At 46.4% G+C, this 22,370-nt stretch overlaps 1 protein-coding gene across 2 annotated transcripts in view; it reads right to left on the bottom strand.

Annotated features, from left to right (window-relative positions):
- The window catches only part of LOC118775144 (teneurin-2-like), a 220,770-nt gene that overhangs the window by 138,298 nt on the left and 60,102 nt on the right, over positions 1–22,370 (bottom strand). Inside the window, exon 1 of one of the 2 annotated variants that reach the window (XM_036524891.1) lies at positions 13,150–13,602. The exons of the other annotated variant lie outside the window; for it this stretch is intronic. Coding sequence (XP_036380784.1) covers positions 13,150–13,198 — 49 coding nt within the window. The 5' untranslated portion in view covers positions 13,199–13,602. Of the gene's footprint in view, positions 1–13,149; positions 13,603–22,370 lie in introns of those variants that run through there. 2 annotated transcript variants of the gene reach the window in all.

Genomic DNA, 22,370 nt, shown 5'->3' with positions numbered 1-22,370 from the left:
ACAGTGACCCCCACTCATACCATTACAAAGCCCTGCAATGCCAAGAGCTGAGCAAAGAAAAGAGCCCCCTCAGCCAACTGGCCCTGAGGCTGAGTTCAGCACTATCCCCAACTAATACCTTGCAGCCTCAGGACAGCTCCACTCCAACAGAACCAATCAGAGTCAACCAAATTATAACACAACAAAAACAAAATTATATTTCCTATTGGAAAATTCAAACAAAAAAAAAATCAAAGCAAATTAGCGTGCTATCTGGCCCTAAAACGTGAATACACTGTGGCAGACTAACTGACCACAGTGAAAAATTACAAAAAAGATTGACAAAGTACAGACTCAGGGAGCACAGCCTTGCCATGGAGACCGGTCAACACAGGCAGACCTGGCTGGCCAAAGAAGAGGCTCACACTGCAAGCAACAGCAGGTCGAGACACAGCTGCATTTTCTCACAGAATGTGAGAAGTACAAACTAATTCGAGAAAGCTATTTCCAAAATTCCAATTACAATACACAAACTTCCCAACCCCGCCTGAAACATAGAGATTACAAATCCTTCTTGGAGAGAAGGGGTGTTGTGTAAATTTGGCCGCAAAATACGTGACTACCTGCCACAGAATGAGAGACAACAGTGACTCTTCATTCTAATTTTAAACAGAACATAGTTCAGTAGACATAGTTCAGAAAATGTTCCACTGAACTGTTATTAGTAATGTTTTTTTTGTATTGTCATTTGTTATTGTTATGACTGATTGTTGTTATTATTGTGCTTTGGCAATATGTATTTTAAAATATGTCATGCCAATGCCAATTCATTTTGAATTGAATTGAACAGAGAGAGAGAGAGAGAGAGAGAGAGAGAGGGAGAGGGAGAGAGAGAGAGAGAGAGAGAGAGAGAGAGGGAGCATCGAGATGTGATCAGGAATGCAGAGTACACATTGAAAAGCAGCATGCAGACAGGCTGGTCGAGTGATCATCCAGAGAATTCAAGCACAAAAATGGAGGAAAACCTGCCACATGCTGTCTGACCAAATTACCCCCCAGAAGATGAACTCCTCCATCCATGTAAACACAGTGAATGCACATGAATAAACACCTGAATGCGTTCATCCAACATACATACACACATACTTTGCTGCGTACATGCAAATATAAACACATACTGCATAAATCATATCAGATTGGAGCAGGCCCCCGCAGAGAGATGGCACTAACAGAGAAACACAAAGGACACTAACAAACACACACACACACACACACACACACCGCAGTGGGATGATAAGTGGTTGCAGGGCAGGGTCTGAATCCCATCTGTGTGACTGTTGCTCTGTCCTTGAGAGAGTGTTCCCCACTGACCGGCTGTCGTGATACGCCGATGAACAGAGCCTCTCTTTATCTGACCCCCCTCCCTGGAACAGCAAGAGGAAGAGGAGGAGGAGGAGGAGGAGGAGGGGGGGGGGGGGGGGGGGGGGGGCATGCAGGGATGACAGGGATGATCCCTCCCAGTAAGAACTGCTGCATCTCACCTGGACTCTGGCATCTTTACACACACGCACAGTGCATCTTAATCAATGGCACAAAAATGGACCCCAAAATGTCTGATACAGTCTCATCAGCAAATATAGCGTAATCTTACGCACACATACGCACACATACCTGCAGACACACATGCACACATGCACGCACAAACATTTACATTTACATTTATTCATTTGGCAGATGCCTTTATCCAAAGTGACTTACAAGTGAGGTGGAGTACACATAAACGTGCACAAACACACACACACACACACACATGCAAAAACACACGCGCGTGCGTGCAAACACACAGATTTACATTTACATATATATGTATTCATTTGGCAGATGCTTTCATCCAAAGTGACTTACAAATGAAGAAGAGTACAACACACACAGACACAGACACACAGACACACACACACAAAATGGGGCCACCCTCGCAGTAACATGGGGGGTTGGAGTGGGTTGATGGCTGCAGTGCCTAGTTCCTGAACAGTACTCCTACCCCCAGTGTCCCCACAGCATACACAACCATGTGGAATGAAATGCTGTATGTCTGTTTAGCAAATACCTAACATATTAAAGACACACTTGCTGTGCCTCTCTATTTATCTTTGTATCAGGATTTCCAAAACAAGATCCCCTTTGTCCTTGCCAAGAAAAATAAAATATAAAAAAAACTGGCCAACTTCTAGCAGTTCCAAATTAGCCCAGTTGTGTTTTGGACTTGAATGGTGCACCAGCAAAAATCTTGAAGAAATCTTGAGGACGCCACAGTAAGCAAACAAGATGGATGCCAAGCTCCTCTTCCACTTTCTGACATACAAGGATCCTCACAGCACAGCACCTGGTTACCTGCGGATAATGCTCCATGCTAATGTACCTGGCTGCACCCACCCATTCACAACCCCCTCTCTTCAGTCTCGGCCACTCCAGAATCCCTGAACATCATGTAACCTACAGCCTTCCACAGCTCCGCTCCATGCCTCTGGAACCAATCACCCAACACCAATAGAGACTGTGACAGAGGGGTCATTATTAAAACCCAGCTACAGCTATTTCCCTTTCCCAGACTTCATGGTGCAGTCTGAAACCCTTCTGACTTTCATCATCCTCTTTTACTGGTTAATAAGTCATTTACACTTATTCTTTTCTTGGATTTCTTTTCATTCTAATTTTATATGTTTCTGTGATATTATTCTGGAACTGCTTTTTCAAAGCTTCTATCTTATGCTGTCAACCACCTAGGGTGAGAGCAAAAAAGCTTTGAAAGTAATATCACTAAAGTATGTTATCACTCTTCCTCTTCTTCTGATTATTAAAATCCTAATGAATCCGCCACCAGAGCAAGCACAGTAGCATAGACACACAGATGGCCAGACAGACTCCAGCATTCTTCTGACAGTAGAGGTCCGCCACTCTAGTTGCAGTTGTTTAACACTCCTTAGCTTACAACCTTTGCTGATAGCTCTCCCTAACTTTGTTTTGTTTTTATGTGGGAGGCTGTGAAACCAAACTACTGAGTTAGTTATCACATTTTCAATAAATGTACGGTAAACGTATGCTAAGATTTCTTTCCCGATGTTATGATCGGGAGTTTCCTTTGAGTTACTGCTGGGCCTTCCTGAACACACATTCAATACTTCGAGAGAACATTTGATTTTGGCTGAGTTCAGTCTCAAGGTGTTTTAAAATGTAGTCCCTATTCCATAACCTGCTGTTTAATACAAAGTGACCCCAGCCTGGTTTTCACTGACCTGCTTTAGCTGTGCGTACGGTGCCAACGAGAGCTGATACGGTGGTCCGCCTCTTAGCTGTCTGACCTGCTGAGGCGCTGCTGACCCCAGGACAGCATTAAAGCTGAATGTTTCTGGGACAGGTTGCTCCCACCTATGCACATATCTATTTTTGATGAATAACTGAAAGACATTGCTTGCCAAACTTCAGCGGTCTCTCACTGGCTCATGTTTAGGAAGAACTCTTGAAGTGCAACGATTTTATTTCTGTTTTACTGACACTAAAGCGGAAATGACCCCAAGCCACACTGACTGATGTCATATTAACAGGCACATACATGCAGTGGTGGGTGGGAAGTGGGGTTTGGGGTTGTGAGGCCAGCGGGCTCTAGGGTGGCTGAAACCCCTGCCTTTTGGGGTCCACCATCCATCAACCATTGGTAAGCCATGCCCCGTTTTTAAAATTTGAGCCCCTCTCCTCCAAGAAGCCTGTACATTGCTCTGCGTATTGATGATGCTGAATATGGACCCAAGCCACAGCTCAGGAGCTAAAGTGTGTCTTCACCTTCACGCCTGGACTCTCCATCATTTGTGAAGCAAGCCTATGCTACCCGGCAAGGTGTTCGCAAAGGTATCTTACGCAACATAAACATGCCTGCTTCCTCCTGGCTTACCTGGGCTCTGGGCCAGCTCAGCGCTGTAGCTGGGTTTGGCTGGCACACTGCGGCTCTGGGTCAGGTATTCCATGGAAACACTCCCCGCCGGACTAGCAGACTAAGATCTAAAGCAGGTCAGTGAAAATGTGGCTTTAGACAGAGACCAGGATGTGTCCAGTGCTCTGTCACCTTTCCAGCCCGTTGCTTTCATTTTGATGACATTCCAAGTTCCAGATCTATTGAAAACCAAGAAGCCACAATGTTGATAATTAACATACCTGGACCAGGGAAACAGCATAGGATAGGACTTTCCCCAGCAAAACGAGTCACTCAGTAATTTCCTTCAGCATCAGACTCCAAACTCATTGTGACGGCTGATTGCTGGTTTGTTTTAGCATGGAAAAACTGTTGTCAAGGTGATGTCTCGCTTTTGGGAAAAAGCAAAGATTAACAGCTTTGGCTCTGCATTCTCTATGCAAACTCCATTTTTATACAAAAGATAAATCACTTCCCTCTTTATTCTGTTTTTGGGCTGAATTAGCATGCTGCAGTCTGGGCCTGTTTATTCCAACATATTATTTATGGACTTACCCAACACGCCACAGCACCTTTTTTACATATTATCCATCTATACAGCCACATATTTACCTGAAGCACAGCAGGTTAAATTCTTTGCTCAGTGGTACAACAGCAGTGCCACACCTGGGACATCGACCTGGAAATGTCTGGGTAAATGATATCTCTGGTCCCACCTGGAACACCACACTGCAGCCCATTATTATGATCGAACACTCAGAGAACATGCAGGTAACAAATATGAGCCTCTATACGCTGGGTCACGACTCCCTCCGTCATTACCAAGTCAGGAAAGGATATCAGACTGAAGCAACAACTAGTAAGATTTAACTGAGCTGACTGTGAAGCCAGAGAGGGGAAGGGCAGAAGTACAGACGGCCCCTCCCACAGTTGTTTTGTCCGTTTTTGGCTGTGCAATCCTCTCCCACGGCCTGGCAGGCTTCAGGATCCGGGACAGCAGCAGCCTCAGAGACAGGAAGCCTGCCAGCTGGGACCGACCTCTGATCAGCCTGGGTGACGCTTGTTGCCTTTGTTAGGCCTGTTATGAAGGAGGCCTGGATGCAGACTGAGGGTGCTGGAAGTTGGGGTTTTGGTGCGTCTCTCTCTCTCCCATTGTGAGAAGCGCTACAAAGCTTGCTCTGCGTTTTTGGTTTTCCCTACCCCCAGTCAAGGTCTGGCCTGTCATAAAGGAGGCATAGATGCAGACTGAGGGGCAGCTCAGTTTTGGTGTGTGCATGCGTGCATGTGTGTGCATGTCAGTGTTAGAAGCACCACAGTGTTAGAAAACTGCTGTGTGTTTTTGGTCTCCTTTACCCTCAGACTGGGTCTCTTTTATTTAAAAGAGGAAAACAAAAAAATTGCTGGCCAAACAAAACGTGGGTCCCTCTCTTCCTGACCAATCACCAGTGGCTACGCCTGTCTCCCTGCTATGCCACCACTTCCAACATGCTTCCAAACCTAAATGATTTCAATGCAGTGAATAGCCATCCTTCCTCCCTGGAAAACTCTGGGGTGAGGAGAGAAAGTGTCTGTGCAATCTCTTCCCCAGCTTTTCCCCTCGGACTGACTGACAGATTTACAACACTGACGCCGCTCCAGCTAAGGAATCGGTACAAGGCAGACTCTGCTGGGACTTATTCTGACCTTGTGTGACAGATAAAAGCCCCAAATGTACCACCAGCTGCCACTGGCGCAGAAGCTGTACAGTCTCATACACACGGCGTGCACTATAAATATACCAAGAGTAAAGAAAAACAGTGGAGTAACTTCTTCTTCAGGTTAAGGTCCAAACAGACTTCAGACTGCAGACACCCATACACATGCGAATGAATGCACACACACACACACACACACACACACACACAGCCACACAGACAGTGGACTCTGAGAGTGCTTGCCTGAAACAAATCCTGCCTTTTCATATCTTTATCAGATAAGTGTCATTGTTCCTTTGTATGTTCATTGTCATGACTGTCACTGATATGGCAACAGTGTCTCTTTCCTCTAAATCTGCTGCATCTGGAAAAATACAATATCTTTAGACCCGATATACATCTAGTGCTCTATGCATAGGTGAATTATACCACAGAAAGAGGATCTCCAGCAGCTAAACAGGTAGCAATGGTGCATGAAAGTGCTGCTGTAATTCATGCCTTCAGTCGTTTTAAAAATCTTCACGGGTGTTTAAATGACATCTCAAGGTAAGCAAACATGCCATAAAATCTAGGATGCATTGCCAGCTTTGAGGCATTATCACAGTGCATTTCCCTGCCCACATTATCGTGTGTCCTCTGGTAGCTCACCCTACTTTATAAGCACTGTCATTCAGGTACAGTACAGTGCTACTTTAAACACAGGTGGTGAACAAGCACTTCCATTTTCCAGCTAATGATGTTCAGCGCATTGCACTATCACGGAACAGCCAACCTGGTCAAAGCTGGGACCGGGGGAAACGTGGAGACCCCCCCCCCTCTCAAAGCTGGCAACCCACAACCAGGAGGGCAATGGCACAACAAGCAGACAGCAGCACAGACAAGAGAGCTACCGCACTCACACCCAGCCTTCACTTTAACCAGGACGTTCAGCCTGTCGGCATCTGATCTGAGGTCAGTTTCACTCTCGCCCTGCTGCACTCCTACAGGTTCACGGAGCTGACCTCGGGACAGAGCTGTAAGCAGAAAGTTGCGTTTCAATCAAAAGACCCAACTCTTTCCAATCACAAAAACCTTCCTAGATGAATAAGATGCCATATTAAAAGAAGGTAACTCATTCCTTTAAGATGAGCGGTTTTGATTAAATCCAGGGGGGTCACTAACTTGTTATACAGTGCCAGATTAATCTGAAGGTTTTCCTTTGATAATTTTTTTGAACAGTGCTTGAGGTGACTTTGCAGTTTTGATTAAATCCGGGAGTGGGTGGGAAGAGGGGGTCACATGGTAGTGCTCACATGAACAGTGAACATGCAATGTAGCATTAGAAAAGTTGCAGGTTTGATTCCCCACTGGGCCACTGCTGCTGTACCCCTGGGCAAGGTAGTTAACCCAGGATTGCCTCACTAGATTCAGCTGTATAAATGGACAACATAAATAAACTGTAGCCTATGTAAGTCACTCTGGATAACAGCATCTGCTAAATGGCAATAATGTAGTGTAATGAACAGGCACGGGTGAGAGGCGTGGAATGGGTTGCACATAAAGGGAGATAGACATATGCAGATGTGATCCTTATATGATTATAAAAAGGCATCTGAGGGAGTTCTGCTATCATTGCTGATGTGAATGAAGGGTAAACCAGACCTGGTCTGACCTCCCCGTCTTCTGCATAGGTGCAATACCAACAGATACCAGTAGGTGGTAGTGCCTGGTTCACTGGAGAGAGACGGCAGCTTAGCTTGCCATGGGTGTTACAGCAGAGAGATTGAGCACTGAAATACCACAGCACTGTGGAAACGCACAGAGACTACAGCTACATGCTTAACACAGCCTGCAGAAGATGATCAGACCATATTCAAAACCACGTATGCCAATATTCTTACCCCTACCTTTTACCACAAACACTTGCTGTTAATTGTTGGTAGGTATCTCCTTCACTGCATGCTTCAGAGTCGCTGTGGTGCGCTCCACTCTGTAACAGCTATTTGTACATTTTTTGGCAGTGCTTATCAAGAGACACCTAGCATTAGACAGAACAAAGGGGCTTGCTGGTTACTGGTGATTCCATCTGTCTCCTTGCTCTTAATTCTCTGCAGCGATTGGCTGCCTCTTTGACCAATGTGACCTGTGTTGCTCCCTCATTGGTTATCAGCATCCTGCCAGGCTCTGGCAGGAGAAACACCCTGTGTGCTGTGCTCCAGGCATGCTGCAGATAAACTGCTCAGATCTGCAGCTCGGCTGAGCAAAGGCGACCCAGACCACATCTCCCTACTCCATCAAACAGGGATTAAACACAGATCCTGACCTGCTGCATGAGGGAGAGCCTGTGTGTGTGTGTGTTTATATGTTTGTACTGTATAGGCATGCATAGGCATGTCTGTGCGTGCGCAATCATTTTGTATGTCCACATGTGTGTTAATGTGTGTGCTTGTGTGTGTGTATGTGTATGCCTACATAAATGGCTGTACACATATTTGTGTCTGTGTGTGCATACATGTATGCATGTAAGTGTGTATATATGTGTGTCTGTGTGTGAGCACGTATATGCAAAAATGCGTGTGTACATAATGTGCATGTACATTATATAAATGTACACACTGTGTGTACATTATATAAATGTGTGTGTGTATGCATGCAGTATATATGTGTGTGTGTCTGTGTGTGTGTGTGTGTGTGTGTGAGAGAGAGAGAGAGAGACTCTGTGTTTACTGTGTGTGTGTGTGTTTCTATACAGCATCATGTCCATCTGAGACTCTCACACAGTTCCAAGCTGCTGCCGCTGCACACAGTAAGCAGAGACACTGAAGAGGAAAAATTACATTTGCACTGTAGACCCTGTGAATAATAAACTGTCACCTATTTAAAACAATAACACCACTCCTTATGTTCTTTAATTCCCCTCTCTTTTAATTAGATCCCACTAAGTGGCCTTCAGCTGCAAGGTTAATGGAATCAACATTTTCAATTTAAACGTTTTTTTTATATCATCCAAACAGTAAGTGGCGCAGAGACAAATCAAAGCGTGTAAAACGGGGGCATCTGGCACCGTCTTCCTGCCCCCTGCCACTGCGGGAGGAAGTGATGACATCACCTCTTTCCCCAGCAGCGGCCCAAGGGGGGAGAGCCTGGGGACAGGGCGCTGTGAAAGGTGTCATTCAGGGGAGACGGAGGCGGCCGAAAACGAACAGCGAGGCAGGAGCGTAGCATCAAAGCCACGCTCTAAAAGGTGTGGTGAGGTGAGGTGTAGCTCAGATAAGCTGCAGAGGGCTCTTTCTACCCCTCCCCGTCTCTGCACACTGAGCTGGGCTCCTCTGCATCTAGCAGCCCCAACAATCAGGCCCTTTCAGCATCTGCCGCCGTGTTTACGGGTCCCGCTTTGAGGCAAACTGCCTCTCGCCGGTGTGATTATAAGAGCGGTGCAGAGCCGGGAGGGTCGCCCTCTGGGCCGGGCTCTCCTGGCCGGGGGATGCCCGCTGCTGAGGACACGCACGCCGCTGACGCACACCTGTCCAGCCTGACCCTGGCACCTGCTGCAGCTCACGCAGCCGGGGGACACTTAATCTCTGCATGACCCGCGAGTAATCAGGGCTGAGAGCCAGCGCCCCCCCCGCCCATCCTGCTCTCTCCTCTCCTCTCTCCTCTTTCTTCTCCTTCTCTCTTTCTCTGCTCCTCTCTCCCTTCTTCTCCTCCCCTCTTCTTTCTCTGCCCCTCTCTTCCTGTGTGTGAAACTCAGTAACGATGAGTGCGCGTGTGTGTTTGTGTGCATACATGTGGGCGAGTGTGTGCAGTTTGCACGCATATGTAATTGCGTATGTACATGACATCTCACACACACAGCCACAGCGAGGTGCCCCATTGAGTGGAGCGGCCAGATGAGCAGTGATGCATTTGTAGCGCTGTGATATCTGCAGTGTAGTGATATATTATTTACTATGCCAGACTCCTTTTCTTTAACCTTATTTTCATTTTTGATGTGTAAGTCTATGCAGTAAGAGCTCTTCTGATCTCTCACACACACAAACATACATGTACACATAGACACACACACACACACACACACACATACACAGCCAACTGCACAAACATAGCATGTTAAGTACCTGTATGCCTACATGCCCATGTAACGTGTGTGTGTGTGTGTACGCCTGATTGTTCCAAATATTATGCACAGCACTGAAAAACTTCCACCTTTTCAGTTAAACATAATGAAACAGAAGCTTGAATGTTCACCAAGCACAACTAAACGCCATTTCTATGCTGACGCGATTGTTCCGAACAGAGAGACGGAGACGATGAAGGGAACATTTTGCAGTACCCCCTACTGAAACGATTTAGTACTGAAACACACTGCCTTATGGTCTGCAATGTTGCCATCTGTGATGGTTTGTTTTCCTTGTGGATACTATGATCTAGTTCCGGGGCGCAGAGACTAACTGTGTACGCAGGCTTTTATTCAAACTGAGAACCATTGATCAGACTTGATTGAGCTCCTGCTTGAACACAGGGAGGGAGGTCACATCTATTGACAACAATCTACAATATGTCCTTTGTGAAAAAGGACCATGCAGTGGAAGGTGTGTTTGTGCTGGTAATAAGACGAGCTTTTCTCATGACATTTTTTTTTGTTGCTGTTGATTTGGGCCTTTCACATAAACAAGTTATTACTACAGAATGCATTCAGCGTAAAGGATGCAAAATGAGTGTAGCTCACTAAGAGTTAGAGCACTTATCACTGTTACAAATAACAAACACAGCCAAGACAGCTGCCCGATATTGGTTTAAAGGAGAGGCGTGAATGAAAATAATGGCTCAAATAACCTTTAGTTTTGCTCAGAATTTTTGTTTTCTTTTGGGAGAACAAACAGCAACGACGCATTTATTTTACAAAGGTCTCCTGGCAGACGGCTATCGCTGCCGCGGGATGCAGAATGCAGATCAGCATTCAATTAACGGCTTGGCCAAAGCGGTCTGATTGAGCTCGGCTGGAGTGCAAACCGGCGAGCGCAGCGGTGCGGCGGGGGGCCCCGTGAGCGGGGTCTGGGAGATAAGCTTGGCGATGGCTTTTCAGATGTGTGCGCTCCGACACCGCGCCTGGTTCCCCCCGCGCTGCCCGAAACCTCTATGACACGCTCTCTGCCAGCGTGAGTGTGGCTGCCAAACTCCAGATAAATCAATGTCACCATCCCCCCCCCCCCCCCCAACCGCCCTTCCCCGTCATGTGTATGTATGGGGGGTGGTATTGACAAGGTCTTGGCAGTCTGGAGAGGCTGTCATAGAGAAGACCTCGGGATGGATCACACATCATAGGGGAACCAGACGCTTCTCTACTGTTTCATATTAATGAGACAGCATTTTTTTTTTTTTTTAACATGGTTACCGTTCGCGGCAAGACATGTGATTCCTTCAAACACTTGTCTTTCTGACACCCTGCTGGAGTGGGAGCGAGGGGCAGGTGTGGGCGGGACCCTGCATTTGCTCGGTCACGGTCACTTTGCATTTCAACACACTGAAATTCCATTTTACTGCTTTTATCATTTAGATAAGGAGCGCACAACCGGGAGTTTGCAGGTTCAAATCCTGAGCAAGGCTCTGCAGTGTCATGCTTCAGCAAAGCACTTATGCTAAATCTCCTCAGTGGATACCCAGCAGCATAAGTGGATGCTATGTAAAAAAGGCAAGGTACAGTAAGCCTCTTTTGAAAAGGACATCTACTCAGTAAATAAATAATGTATTAATTTAAATGCCACTATGAGGCATCACCCGTGATTATAATCACACACAACACACATATTTATAATTGCAACACATAACAGTCTATAATAATAATTACTGTTAGAATAATTATCCTGCATATCAAATCCAGAAGTGGGAGTGGTGAAGGCTCCAACTGAAGTTTGTGTTGCTAATTACAGACCCCAGCACTACAAATTCCTCCAAATAACCACTCTGGCTCATCTTTTCCATTTCTACAGATATATGTCCACTCCTTTAACATCCAAACCCTGTTTTTTTTGTAGACCACTCCTCATGCTACACAGTTTTGCACATGATATTAACCTCTTCATACATTCCACAGGCACTTACCTTACACCACACTGTACATAAAGCTGGAAGCTTGAAACAAAAATATTACAATTTTGTAATAATGATTTTTTTTTTTAAAGCTGATCAATACACAAGGCAAATCAATCCAGCTGTTACAATTCAGTTTTCTAAGCATTAGCTGAAAGCAGAATGCTATTTTTTGCAAATAGAAAAAAAATATATGAAATGCATTCTTCAGCTAAATAAGATTTCTCTGTCATTTTTATGCCAGGGTAAGCACCTTTGCTCCGCCATCTCAATATTATCGTGAATAACGAGCTTGCCACACTGCTGGCTTGTGTACTTATCTCGCCGGATGCAGGGGATAGGTCCGTGGCTTTGCAAACATTGTTTACATTTGAATGATTATTTATTAATTTAAAGGAAACCAACCATCGTGGTATTAGCGACAGTATTAATTTTTAAAGTTATTTTTTACTAACTGCCTATTTTTTATATTCTTTTCCCCTAAGAAAATAAATAAATGATTTACAATTACTACAACACGTGCAGTATTTACAAGTTTACCCTATTAAAATATACATATTAAAACAACACTCTCCGCCACTGGAATTACACTGAGTATTGTAGGCAGTGATAACAGGAGACCCTTTTCATGGTTTTTAACTATGACGCCATAAGGAAAACAACGTATTCTGATAATACCCCAACACGCTCATGTCCGCAAATATGAGCGCATGGCAGTGGGTATGTTAGGGGAACTATAATCATATGGTTTAACGGACATATGCTGCACTTATCGTTGGTCCACATATTATTCAGTAAACGCATCTTTTTCATCTCCTAGACTGCTAATGACATACAGCTCTTTAAATCGGGCTGCCAGTAACTATTAGCACCATTTGGAATTTTTAAATTTCCATATCAAATAAAATATGTTTAATCAATGCACAGATTAATGCATGTGGATATCCACTGGTAACGAGCGTGCGCGATACACTACTAAACTTCAAATGAACAGTAACCAAGGGAATATTAATGAATGCACACATACATAATCGTGTAAGTGAATAAAAAGGGGTCAAACTCTTTTTATTTTCCTGCACAGTGTCCTTTACACTTTCAGCATCTTGCCAGAGTTATTATCATTACTGTCAAATCAGTATTCTTTTCAAACGTACACACCCAGCGGCACGCTTGTTCTCACCTGCGATCAAACGCACACTACAACCGGGCTGTAAGCAGCACAGACGGACTTTCTTAAATCGCCCCGCATTGCATTCACATGCGGAGCATCGGCGAACTTTAATGGTGCGCCGAAACCAGGTGGTTAAAGTGCCCGGCGCACGCGGCGTGTCTCGCGACCGCGAACCCCTGCAGCAGCGTCTCTCCTCGCCCGCGGCAGCCTCGCGGACCGGCGCGTTACACAGCCGCCGCCGCGGCGCGGGGGCGAGCAGCGCGCAGCCTTACCTGGCTCGTGGGAGAGCATTTTCGCCCTGCTGACGCCCGAGTGATGCATCGGTGTCCCTCCAGCCGCACGCCGGTCGCGGTCGCCAAGCACAATCCTTCAGTGAGGCGCACAATGACACAGCGACGAGAGCCGGGGACTCAGAAAAAGGCGAGCGCGCGCGCACACACACACGCACACACACAAATCTGCGCTGTTCTCTTCCAGTTAAGTTCCTACAAATAAAATCTTTTGTCCCCCTCTCTTTTTTTTTTTCTTCTTTTGTCCTCCACTGAGGGAGGGGTAGGCTGTGACTGTGACAGAGAAGAGAGTGAGAGACTAAAGTGGAAGGAGGAGGAGAAGGGAAAAGAAAAGGAGGATAGATGCTCAGAAAGAAAGAACTCCTTTCAGCCTCTCGTTTGGAGTGAGGAGAGAGAGCGGAGAGCTGGCTGCTCCATTCTTGATCTGCACATGGCTGAGGCTACTAGCAGAGAGAGTGAGAGAGAGGGTGTGGGGGGTGGGAGGGGGGGAGGTAGGGAGGGAGAGAGAGAGAATCGGAATGTCACAGGGCGTTCTCATCGCAGAGCGGGAGAGAGAGAGGATGAGTGCAGGCAGAATGCGTGTGTGATCGCGGTAAAAACACAGCGGGGCACGTTTTGGCGGTGCTGGACAGCCCCCCCTCCCAGGGCGCAAGGGCGTCTGTTCCTCACGCCACAAGGGCACTCTGCTGTTTTCTACCTTTTTTTTCTTTCTTTTTCCTCCTCCTCGGCACCATTGATCATTTCCCTGTAAAAGGACACGCTCAAGGTGCCCTTTCAAGTTGTGAAAACCTTTTTATATAAGGGCTTGTAGAGACACGTAGGTCATGAGGGAGGGAGGCAGAAGCTGTGTGGGGACCGGGTCAGGTGATGGGGATGCCCGCTGCGCAGTCCCAGTCAAAAGGGGAACAGAAAGGAGCCTATGAATCTTCTCTCCAGCTCTAGCTCACTGGCTCTGAGCTTACTCTCATTACAATGACCCAGAAGGCCGGCTGGTGTCTCCTGGCCCTCACTAACAGCCGCGGCGTGAAAGTCTACTCTCCCAAGGTTGGATATTCTATTCATTACAACCAGGTATTCATCACAATGTGTTTCACTTGGAAAAAACATGTCTTTGCTATTTTTGAAGATATAAGAGTTTCCATTTGTTAGCTCTCTCCCAGCATTCTTGAAGAGACCTCATCTAAAACAGAATGTCCATAGATACTTCAGGAACGCTGGCAGCACCGCAATCCCCTGTCACCAACTGGAACCTCCCGGACAGAGGAAAGCAGGAGGAAAGCAGGAGTTGAATATCTGGTCAGAATCAATACAATATCTGTTGGATTGTGCACTTCACTCTGAGATCCTGCTGAGTCCAGGACCAACTGCAGATCCCAGCTGCCCCTGCAGCGTGTCACTGATCCAGAGACAGCAGGGTCCAGGGTAAACACATGGTGCATGATGTCATGCTCCTCTTCCACCTGGGCTGCTTTCTGTTCCAGCAGCCCTGGACCTGAGAGGGCCGAATGGGTCCCGTTCTATATTTACCAGACCAGTCAGGAGAACTGGAACTGAGAAATCTCTCCGGATCTGATGGTGCTTTTCACGGCTCTTGTGCAACATGGCTCTTTGACACTGAACCGCCAATCCTGTTCTCTTCTCTTCACCAACAGTATGGCAGGATGTATGTAAATCAGCCTACTAGTTAGAGGAGAGTTCATTTGTTGGTAGATGTCTTTGTTTATCAGCCTTCACTCTTTCACAGTATTCGGTAAGGGTTTGATTAAACATGGGGCGGCAGTGTAGTATAGTGGTAAGGAGCTGGTAACAGAGGTTGCTGGTTCAATTCCCCGCTGGGGCACTGCTGCTGTACCCTTGGACAAGGTACTTAACCCAGAACTGCCTCAGTAAATATCCAGCTGTATAAGCAGATAACATGTAAAAATTATAACCTGTGTCAATCGCTCCGGATAGGAGTGTCTTCTAAATGACAATAACGTAATGTAATGTAAAGATTTATATATTTCGAGTGATCGGAGGTCAGACTGCATGACTCCATCTGAGACAAAGACAAACGTGACAGATGTTCATGTCTGCTCCACCACAGCTGTGCTCCCAGTATGGGTCTTTCCTGTGCATAGCCCAGGCCCATTGTGTCAGACTCAGAGCCCTGACCTCCCCCCCTCGGGACGTCCCCGCTCTCTCTGTGGGAGTGCTGCTATGATTAAGCGTTTCCTCTCCGCGCCGAGGTTGCACTCCCATGTACTTGTGTTGTTGTTGAGCTTGGATCTGCCAGGTACAGTCAGAGGAGACCCAATGCTTCCTCACACGAGGCAATAATCAGGAAAGGAAACCGAGAACAAAAAAGGACCAAAAAACAATTAATGATAACAACAGAAGGCCGATGCAAGGCAAAGGAACAAAGATTGGACTGCAGGGTGGAATGATAATTGCTTTGTTTTTTTTTTTTTTTTGCTGATGCAAATGGACTTGAAATGAAATGTTGATTCTACTTTCAACAAGTACACGCTGTTTGGGGGGACGGTGAGGGGGATGGCGGAGGGAGGAGAAGTGGTGGTGAGACTATGGGTTGCGCACGGTCATTCGTCTTCCTATGAAAGCTTAAGCAAAGACTGGGTAACCTTAACGGGAGACCACAAAACACCCCTGAGACTTGACAGTGGGAAAGAGGAAAGAAACAGACAAAGAACAGATTTGTTATCTGTACAATAACATCCCAGAGAAATGCTGACTGGAAGTATTAATGGTGCCCTGTGCGGATTTCTACACCAGATATTTGGGGTTCCCATGTCTCCAGTGATCGGACCAACTACAGGAAGGGGCAGAGCTAACAAAGGTGAACAGATGTAAGAGCCTGAAAACAGACCCAACCCTTTATGTCTACACTACTTCCAACCTTCAGCCCATACACCTGCCTTCAGAGCACAGCACCACTTTACATCACAACATACAGTTAATTATGGATATTATCGACTGCATGCGCAATTAAGAGTCCAGATGAAATATTCATGAATGCCGTCCCCTGAACGAGAAGGCAGCACTTTGCAAAGTTAAGCAGTAAGTGTTTCAGGGGGCAGTGAGAAAGTGCCTAAACGTGCACAGTCTTAGCAGAACTGATTTTTCTCTTTCTCTTCAGGTGCAACCGTCACTGTGCTGTATGCTGTATTCCACGTCTTCACCCTGTGAAGGTGACGTGGGACTGTACCTGCCAAAGACCCAGTATTGCCCATCCAGTCCAGTTACTAAACCTAATTATGATCCAGACCATTCCATATTATACAAAAATGTACAGAAAATTCTGTAGGAACAAAGCTGGATTTTTTTTTTTGATTTTTTTTAGTGATTATGTGTGTACACATGTGACTACCTTCAAATAGTATGCAAACATGTTTACACAGAAAAGCAACGATACACTCACACTGCATTCTAAGGCAATGCCTAAAACAATGGTGTAAATTTAATCTTTGGTTAAATTGTCACGCTTATGTAATTTCCAGGTGTCTGCCAATGCTACAGCAATCTGCTAGCACCACAGGTGATGGCCACCTGTTTCATTTGTATGAGGTTTTGTGCTTTACTCAATTCTAGGTACCAAAGTCTCACCATCCATCGAAACAGAAAGAAGGCAAAACCATCAGGGATGTTATTTACTTTTAAAAGGTGTTTTAACATTTTTGTTTCATTATTCTTGCACATCCTTTGTTAATGAAATTCATACATGTGTATATATAATTCATAATGCTTCCCCTGAGCTGGACATTTTGGATACTGTAGTAGTTTTGCATTGTTATTTAGCCATTATTTAGTGGTTAAGAGTTAAGAAAATAATTGTGCTGCATGGATATAATGATCAGAGTCATGTTTTTCAAGTTTAAATTTGGTTAGGGCCAGAGGCTGTTTATAACCAATTAGCTACTGAATATCTCTGTAGGGACAGAGCTAGAAGCAACTCTGTGGTGTTTTGTTTATACTACAGTAACTAAGGGGCAGAGAAAAAAAAACATGCTGATTGGTTTGAATTGCTGACATCAAATGTTGATTGCTAGATTTCAAAAGATTCTTCCTCTTTTTTCACAGTTATGTATGAGCACTGCTTCAGTCTTTCTAGCTGTCAATTTGAGGATTTTGGCTAATGTGGGTAAACTGTAATCCTGGTGCTGCCTTGTCTGTACCAAGAGGTTAATTTAAAAAAAAGTCCCATTCCCCTCCCTTCATTTCTGCATTTCTCTGAAGAGTAGAAAATAAACAATTATGCGTCCCCCGTTTCTGTGGATTCTGTTTTCGAATCTCGGCAATTGGCGAGGCACCGTGCCGTGGACTGTCAGCAGCCGTCAGTCACTGGCGTGAGTCGCCGGCCCGCCCCGCTCGCCCGGGGGACTCACCGCCGCTGCGGGGAAGCAGCCAATCAAACGCGAGCCCGCGCCAGCCTGCCCGTGCCAATTATACCAGCGACAAACTCGGAGCCGCGCAAAGCAGGCATGCAAACGAGCATTAATGCACATCCAGAGACCGTCCGCCTTTCCCCCCCCGGCGCCTTGCTTCACAATCCCCCAATTAAGCGCAAGAACCCGAGCGAACGCGCGCGCCTCGCCCTGCTAACCAGCCACGGGCAAACAGCTCCGCTGTGTATACATTTGCCTGCGTCTTGCTAACTTGCCAGTAGCCACACTGACACGCTGAGCCGACACATGCCCAAGTGCCGCTAATGAAGCAAGGGCGAGCGGCTTTAATGTGCTTACACATACTCGGCCCCGGCCCGCTGCGTAGCCAAAAGCAAACCCAGCACTGCGCACTTATTCTCTTTAGCAGCTCAGTGTACACACTTATGACACTGAGCGGCTCACCACTTAGAAGCCACTTAACATACTCTACGTTACCTGTCCATCAAGCCTTGTCTGGCCTGGTGGACGGACCATTTAAGAACACAAAGCATCACGTGACTCGCACGCACGCTCTCGAAGCATTTAGTCGGCGCGTTCCAGTAATGAATTTAAGTTCTTCGAGATTTGATGAGCTACACCACAAATGCTGGGGTCACGGCGTGACTACAAATCTGACACTGAAGAGGTGTGGATAATGAGCAAAGGAATCAGACACCAGCAGTCTGCTTGGAAAAGCTGTCCTCTCTGAAGGACATTATCGACATTATTGTCATTTAGCAGATGCGCTTATCCACAGTGACTTACACAGGTCACAATTTTTACATGTTATCCATTTATAAAGGATGTAAAGAGGTAATTGATTACTCTGTCCTCTTTAAACATCCCCTCTCTCTAGGTTTTTTTTTTCCCTCTGTGTTTGAACAAGCTGGGCGTCAGTGGGTGAGCTTCCATGACTACGGGTGCGAGCAGCTGCTTTTGTACTGGTGGCACTAGCGTGGGAAGAGCGTGCAGTGAACTCAATGGAAGCAGATGTAGCTCACATGTAACTCCTACAGGGTGAACTTCTTTAGTTCTGCTAGCGAGGAGGAGCGACCGAGATGAAACTCTGAATGCATGCCCGTGTCTGTGCCTGCGTGCGCAGTCGCTATAATGCAAACACAACCAGGGTACCAGCTAACCCTGGAAACGCTATCTTACGGGCGCTGTGGCACGGGGGATGACAGAAGGAGCACCTTTATGGCTTTCTGTAGCGTAGCATGCATTTCCACAGGAGGGAGCGGTATTGCGAGAGATGGGGCCAGGGTTTCCGCATGCGGACCTCCTCTGAGGCGCTGTCACCTTCAGGCCGTTTTCTCCTTCCAAGCGGGAACGGAAATCGCGAGACTCCTCCATCTAACCCCACCCCCCCCCCCCCCCCCCCCCGTCCCCCCTATGCTGAAATGGCGGTGGCCACGCGGGCATCGCTCCCAGCATCACTGCCACATCACACGTCTCCGGCACCCGGCGCTCCCTTACCCGAGAGTGATTAATCTTCCCGTGCTAATTAGATATTTCCTAATTAGCATCTGATGTGAGTGGGGGAAGAAGAGAAACATTTACATGAAGGCACGGATGTCTACGACGTTTAGCGCCAGCTCTGCCCAATGGCAGCCCCGAGAAAAGGTGGGGGGGGGTGCTCCTCTGAGCTGCCTGGGCCAAACTTCACAGGGCTGGGACACAGACAATGGCAGGCTTTGCATAATATAATCTGCAGCCATTCAGATTTAAAGCAGTAAATGTCACTGTTGCGTGGACTCACATGGACATGCACAGGCGTGTGCAGGCACAAAAATGTGCAGTTGCGTGCACCCGCACACACACGCACGCACGCACGCACGCACGCACGCACGCACACACACACACACACACAAACCACAAAAAGCCATCAAAGCCAGAATGAACCAAAGAGAAAGCTGCTGAAAAGTATATAGAGAGTCCAACATTTCTGAATGCTGCCTGAATGCCTCCTTTGGAAACGTGGAACAGAGGAACTGTTTGTTGCTTGCATAGACAATGGTGGATGTAGGTTACGTTCACCTGTGCCAAATAAATTCCATCAATAACCCACCCAGGGTCTTCAAGTTTAAATGTGCATATGTGTTACTTAAATCACATCAGAGCCGAGTATTTTCAGTTAGGAATAAAATATTTTACCATAAATGTCCTGGAATAATGAAAGTAAATGCTTCACAGCAAAGGTGTACCTCAAAGCGCCCTGACCATCGGGTCACATTACCTGTGCTTTGCGTGCGTTTTCCTCTCGAGCTGAGAGAATGCCGCATCAATCACGCTGGAAATCGATTCCACTGCTTGACCATTTGGATCGAGCCAACGGACACACCGTGTTCAGCCTGCACCAGACGGGAAAAATCCAGAGGCAGCCGGTTTCCTTTGTGCTGTACAGAGAACTAGGGGGGAAGGTAGGTCAGGTGGGACCCCGGCTTCTTGTCACGCCTTACGGATGACACTCGACTACGGAAGATGAGTTTTCAAGCATGAGAAAAGGCTGTCTCAGACGATAACTGCAGACAAGAGGGAAAACTCTACTCATGTGGGTACGTCCATACAAATAAAACTCATCGATCTCCACGACAGTTACCACATGGCCACGGAACGAACGCTATACTTACACAAAGAACTCTCAATGGGCGAAACGCAGACAGATCACACTTTTGTTGGCGAAATGTGCTGTGGGAAATATTGAGAATGACACAGTGGCACAGAAGCCACTCTCTCTGCACAAATGAGGAAGTAGCTGCAGTGTTAATCTATAGCTGAAACTGTAGATCCTAACGTCATGATTACCTATGATTAATGCATCTACTGTCTCCACAGCCACAGAAAGAAACTATCCTTCCATCCATTCAAATGGATTAACAAGAGAATGAGATAATGAGAAATTCACAACTGTCTACAAATATATATATAACTATTCTCCCAGCAAGAGGAGTTCTGAAGTGTGTTGACTGTGTATTGCACAGACACTATGTATACATGAAATGGCAAGGCTTGTATCTGCTGCCGTTAAAAAAAGCAGGAACCGTTTTGCATGTGAACACTTGCAAATATATGACCTTTCAATGTCATTCTGTGCCGAGAGGGAATGAGAGACTCTTTTTACCTGTCAGCGAGGGCTTTTTGACTTGTCACTGTATGTTTTAGGATATACCATAATGATGCTATCATAGATTGCTATTATACATTCACTCCTATATGATGTGAATATAAATGTTCCTAAAGACAATTGTTAAGCACTGTGTTTTTACTGCTGCATGCTATTCTTTTACCACATTTTTCCTGCTTGATTCCCACTCACTGTTCAGTTACCTACATGCTGTTGTAGTGTCCCGTTAGAAGGGACACCATGACATAGTGGTTAAATAGCTGAACCTGAAGGTTGTAGCTTTGACTCCCAGTCAGTGCACTGATGAAGCAAGGTATGCAAGCTGAATTGCTTCAGTAGTTCTCCAGCGGTAAAAAACCTATTATATGGGAAAACATGAGAGCTATGTGAGCTGCCTTGAATGAATGTGTCAGCCGAGCAAAGACGGAATGGAACGGACCGAGGCAGTAAATAACACACACCTGAGACACCTGTATCAGTTTCCATGCTGTTCCGCAGGTGATCGCATCTAACACCCTGACACAGAGCAACCCCGACACACACTATCTCACTCCAGCACACGGCAGAACAAGGTGCTCTGTAATGGCTGTCAACCGGGAAACCCTGCGAGTTCTAAATCTAGACATCTCCAATCAAACTGGAAACCTGGGGAGATGGGATCAGGGTGAAGGCAGACATCACCAATCAAGGTGGGATTTATTAGCTGGCCTTGCTGCCAAAGTCCGGGGATTGTTAGCAATTTTCCTCCTCTCCTCTTTGTTTAACAATGATGGATGTACAACACGTTTGGGGAAAAAAAGGGTTATATTCAGCAGAACACTGACACCCACACAGACAGTAATTCTCCATCTCTCTGTCTGTTGTGTTAGAGGAGGGGAGAGTCTCTGCCCTCTTGCTGTAAGACAGCAGCCATAAAGCACATGACAGTGCTGTGCTTCTTCTGCATGCTTGCACCAAAGGCCACTGATGAGGAAACCATACAGTTCACCATGGTGTTTTTAATTTTCATCTGCATATTGAGGACATGAGGGCTTCCACACACGTGTGTGTGTGTGCGCGTGTGTGCACATGAATGTACGTGTTTGTGTACGTGTGCATGTGCATTTGTGTACACGCATGGGCTGGTATGAGGTAGAATTCCCCATGGCGAAAACATTCTTTCAACACAACTAACACATAACCAGGGGATCCTGCAACCAAGTGGTATCTCTGAGAAACCCCTCCATCTCCTGAACAGTGTAGAATCCACTCCAGCTCCTGAGGAGTGTAACTTCAAGGTGGCAAATTTTAAGGCCCATAATGAAAGAGAAAGGCTTTTTGAGAGGGCTGGGGAGTTGCTTGTCGACTTTTAACAGGATGGCCCGGTGCGGCTGGCTGTTCATCCACTTACTTAAGAGATTGGGATGGTGAACAGGCGGCCATTTGCAGAGAGCTCGGAGTCGACGCTAGCCCCTCATGGGGGGCCTCGGCGCACCCGAAGCGATTGTCATCCCCGCCCCTTAATTTCTCTCTCCAGCACAGTGATCGGAGCACAGATGGCTCGCGTCAGGACAGAATGTAAGAGGCAGCTTTTGTGTAAAAAAAAAAAAAAAAACCCAAAAAAAACTACGGACGTAAAGGAGGAGATTGGAGGGAAGGATTCTGGGACAGCGTGTACA

This window comes from Megalops cyprinoides, chromosome 3, assembly GCF_013368585.1.
Source record: "Megalops cyprinoides isolate fMegCyp1 chromosome 3, fMegCyp1.pri, whole genome shotgun sequence".
Classification (NCBI taxonomy): Eukaryota; Metazoa; Chordata; class Actinopteri; order Elopiformes; family Megalopidae; genus Megalops; species Megalops cyprinoides.
The sequence above is the reverse complement of the archived record's forward strand: the minus strand, read 5'-3'. Positions and strand labels throughout refer to the sequence as shown.